At 37.9% G+C, this 3,613-nt stretch overlaps 1 protein-coding gene across 1 annotated transcript in view; it reads right to left on the bottom strand.

Moving 5' to 3' along the window:
* Positions 1-897, bottom strand: part of LOC110103697 (gamma-soluble NSF attachment protein) — a 19,173-nt gene extending 18,276 nt beyond the window's left edge. The window contains exon 1 of the mRNA XM_028700277.1: positions 816-897. Within this exon, the coding sequence (XP_028556110.1) occupies positions 816-897 (82 nt within the window). The remainder of the gene's footprint in view (positions 1-815) is intronic.
* Between the last annotated feature and the right edge of the window lie 2,716 nt (positions 898-3,613).

Here is a 3,613-nt window from a genome sequence, read left to right as displayed (position 1 = left end):
ATGTTATTTTGAAAAGCCTTCTAATCTCTAAATGTGACTTCTTGTTGTTACTTAATCATTCGTTTTATAATTCTTGAACTTCACTTGATTAAGCATAACGTTTTGGTAGCAAGTTATGATTCAATATTTCTATTAATTTTTAAGTGCAATTCTCAGTTAATCGCATGATTGATTCACATCACCAAATTTTGGCAAGATGTATTTCAATTGATTTTCCTCGGAGGGAAGATGCTTCACATCGAGTATCCCTAGCTTGGCAATTTCCACTTGAACTTCCTTCAGATACCAATCCAAAGCTGGTTACTGTACCTCAAACTATTAGGATTATAATGGCAAGCAGTTGTGAGTTGATGCATGTAATTAATCTCCGATTAAAGACCTACCAAAAGAGCTTTGCATTGGGCAAGGTTACTAGCATCCTCGCATTTGAGTCAGATGGCAAAGTTAGGAACCATTCCCTTAGGACCCTTCAAGATCAAGCCAACTTCATTGCTATTTATTCTAGATGCATAGAATGTGCATGATCCAGCAAACTTCTTCAAATTCTTATTGTTGAATCACGGAGCCAAGGGGAGGCCACATCAGCAATTCATGGGCAGCAATTCGAGGGCTGCAGTTGGAAATACGTGGGATATGATTATTATAATTAATTAGATTAAATGTCTTTCCTTTTCTTTGTTTATTCTCCTAGAATATACATATATATATAATGATTCCAATGAATAGAATGAAATTTGAGTCACCCTCTAAACAATTTCTTCATGGTATAAGAGCCTAGGAAAATCCTAAGCCTTCTCAAAGTGCTGGCGGAAAACCTTCCTCCCTTTCTTCCAAACCCTTAGCCGGCGGTAACTCTCCATTATCATGCTGATAGCCTCTCTTAGGCTCTTCAAGCATCGGTAGCCCTTGCCCAAAATTTATCTTCTCTCTCAACAGAGGAAACCCAACCATGTCCATGCCATGGATAGCGAGATCTCATCCTCTTACCCAAATATTATCGGTTTAAACACCGGAAACTCTGAATTTACAAACAACTCTTCTCCTCTTCCTCCTCGCATCACAAACCACTGATTTAATAGGCAAAATTTTTTGCAATGGTCTCAATCGGTGAGAATGTTTATTTACGGGAGAGGAAAAAAGAACTATCTCACTGGTGAAGTGTCACGACCCAACCCGACCGGGACGGATCCCGTTCGCATCGGGCCGCGACACAGCCAACAAATCCAGGATCTAGCTTTGGAATTTGCTTCAGAACTTTCTTCCAAATATAACACAGACAGAAAAACACATAGCTACTATAAACATCCAAATACAGCGCAGTTCATCAATCTTTTCTTTCATCAAAATAATCATATACATATACAGTACATGGCTTCAGACAGAAGGAACAGAACAGAACAGAAAAGCCATGACTGTACTAAAATCAAAAGTATCAGGTACCTATTCACAGATCAGACTCTGGACGTCTAGTCCAAAACCTCTTTCCCTTTCCCAAAACCTGAAAACCACGCAGAAAACAAGAATGAGCTAACAGCTCAGCAAGACATCAATCACCAATCAAAATCATCAGAAACTCACATCAGAAATCACATCAGAAAAGTACCCGTACAGAATTCGAACAATTGTACAGAAATCGTACAACAGACGGAACAGATAACAGCTCAATCAGAATCAAACATCGAATACGGAAACTAAAATCTTATCAAATCGGATATCATAAAGCTTTCATATCATAGAGCAGACAGAATCATACGGAATAATCAGAGTCGTACAGAAATCAGAAATCAAATAATTCACAGAACAGATTCAGATAATTCATAAAATAGATCAGATATGTCACAGAACAGATTATCAAATATCAAACAACAGATTTCAGATAACATCAGATTTCAGATTTCAGATATCCCTGACACAGACAGAATCTCAAAGGATTCTGACCCCTTATGCCTCCCTTCCCTGACACAGACAGAATCTCAACGGATTCTGGCCCCTTGCCTCCCGTTGTTCTTATAGCACCAGAACATAACAGATAACATAGGTTCCGGAACATTTTCAGATTTCAGAGCTCATTTCAGATTTCAGAATTCTTTGACCCAGACAACGGAATCACATAGGATTTCGGCCCCTTATAACTCCCTTCTAATAGCACAAATACATCAAATATTCAAATCATCTTATTTCAGAAAATTCAGAAATCGTACGAAAATTCAGTGGCATAACAGCAGTATACGGAATTTACACAAAATTCACAGATTCAGAAATTTACCAAACTACCACAGAACATTCACAACAACATTATAAGACTTTCATTGTACTGACAACACATTTTCCAACATCCTGATAATTTGCAGTTCAATTAAAACACCGCAGAATCCAAAATATCCGGTAAAAATCTTCCAGAAAATACTCAAAACATGCATAATTAATATCTCAAAGACATACCAAAAGTTACGCGGTAAAACCTTTAGCAGTGCAAAATAAAATCAATTATTCGCTAACAGAAACAAATTTCGGAACAGAAAACGCGTCAAAAATCTCGTTTCTGAAAATTGAGAAAGGCGGAATGTGTCTTACCTCGAGTCAGTCAACTTCTCTAACTACCACAACGGACGAAAACAGACCGGAGTCGCCCAAAAATCCTCTTTTCCTTCGTTTTTCTCTCCTGGAGGTCCTTTTCTTTCCAAAATATCTCATTTTCTTATATATCCAGACTGATCGTCCCGGACGATCGCAACTTCGTCCCGGGACGATTTGGCTCTGGAAGAATTTCGTCCAAACGAAATTAATTATCGTCACGGACGACTTGGGCTCTGGACGAATTTCGTCCAGACGAAATTAATTATCGTCCCGTACGATCTGCTCTCGGGACGATTTTCGTCCAAACGAACCATGCAGCCAAACATGCTTTCCTGCACAACCTGTACCGATCGTCCCGGACGAGGGACGATCGAACTTCGTCCGGACGAACCTGGGAGCAAAATGGTCTTTACATGAAGCCCCTATACCACCGCAAACTAATCCTCTCGACATAAAATGGAAAGCAGAGAATCATTAGATAATGTCTTGGCTCATCAACTCCATGAATGCAGAAATCGGTGAGAACTTTCTTCTTTATGAGATGACCCAAGAAATATGGGAGGCCGTTAAAGAGACATGCTCCAATTTCGACAACACTTCTGAGCTATTCACAATTGAAACCATTCTTCACGACTGCCTACAAGAGGACCTAATAGTAACTCAATATTTTAATACTCTAACCTATTTGGCAACAATTAGATATGTTTGAACAGTATCAATGAAAATGCCCGGAAGATCACCCACTTCACCAAAAGATTGTTGAGACAAAAAAGAATATTCAAATTATTAATGGGTTATGATATTTGTTGAAGATGATATAGAAGTTCAAAGACAAACCACTGAAGTAGTTAATCATATCATTCCTTCTATTTAATAGTTAAAATTTCATGTGCTAGATAATTTATGTTTATGCTTTTGTTGTTGTACTAGACATTTAATGCTTTCTTTTGTTTTGATATTATAAGTTACAAGGATACAAATGATGTTGCTTTCTTCTTCTTTTTTTGTAATTTCAAATATTAAGCTTTAATTGCTT

The sequence above is a fragment of the Dendrobium catenatum genome, unplaced genomic scaffold, assembly GCF_001605985.2.
Source record: "Dendrobium catenatum unplaced genomic scaffold, ASM160598v2 fragScaff_scaffold_1482, whole genome shotgun sequence".
NCBI classification, from domain to species: domain Eukaryota; kingdom Viridiplantae; phylum Streptophyta; class Magnoliopsida; order Asparagales; family Orchidaceae; genus Dendrobium; species Dendrobium catenatum.
The sequence above is the reverse complement of the archived record's forward strand: the minus strand, read 5'-3'. Positions and strand labels throughout refer to the sequence as shown.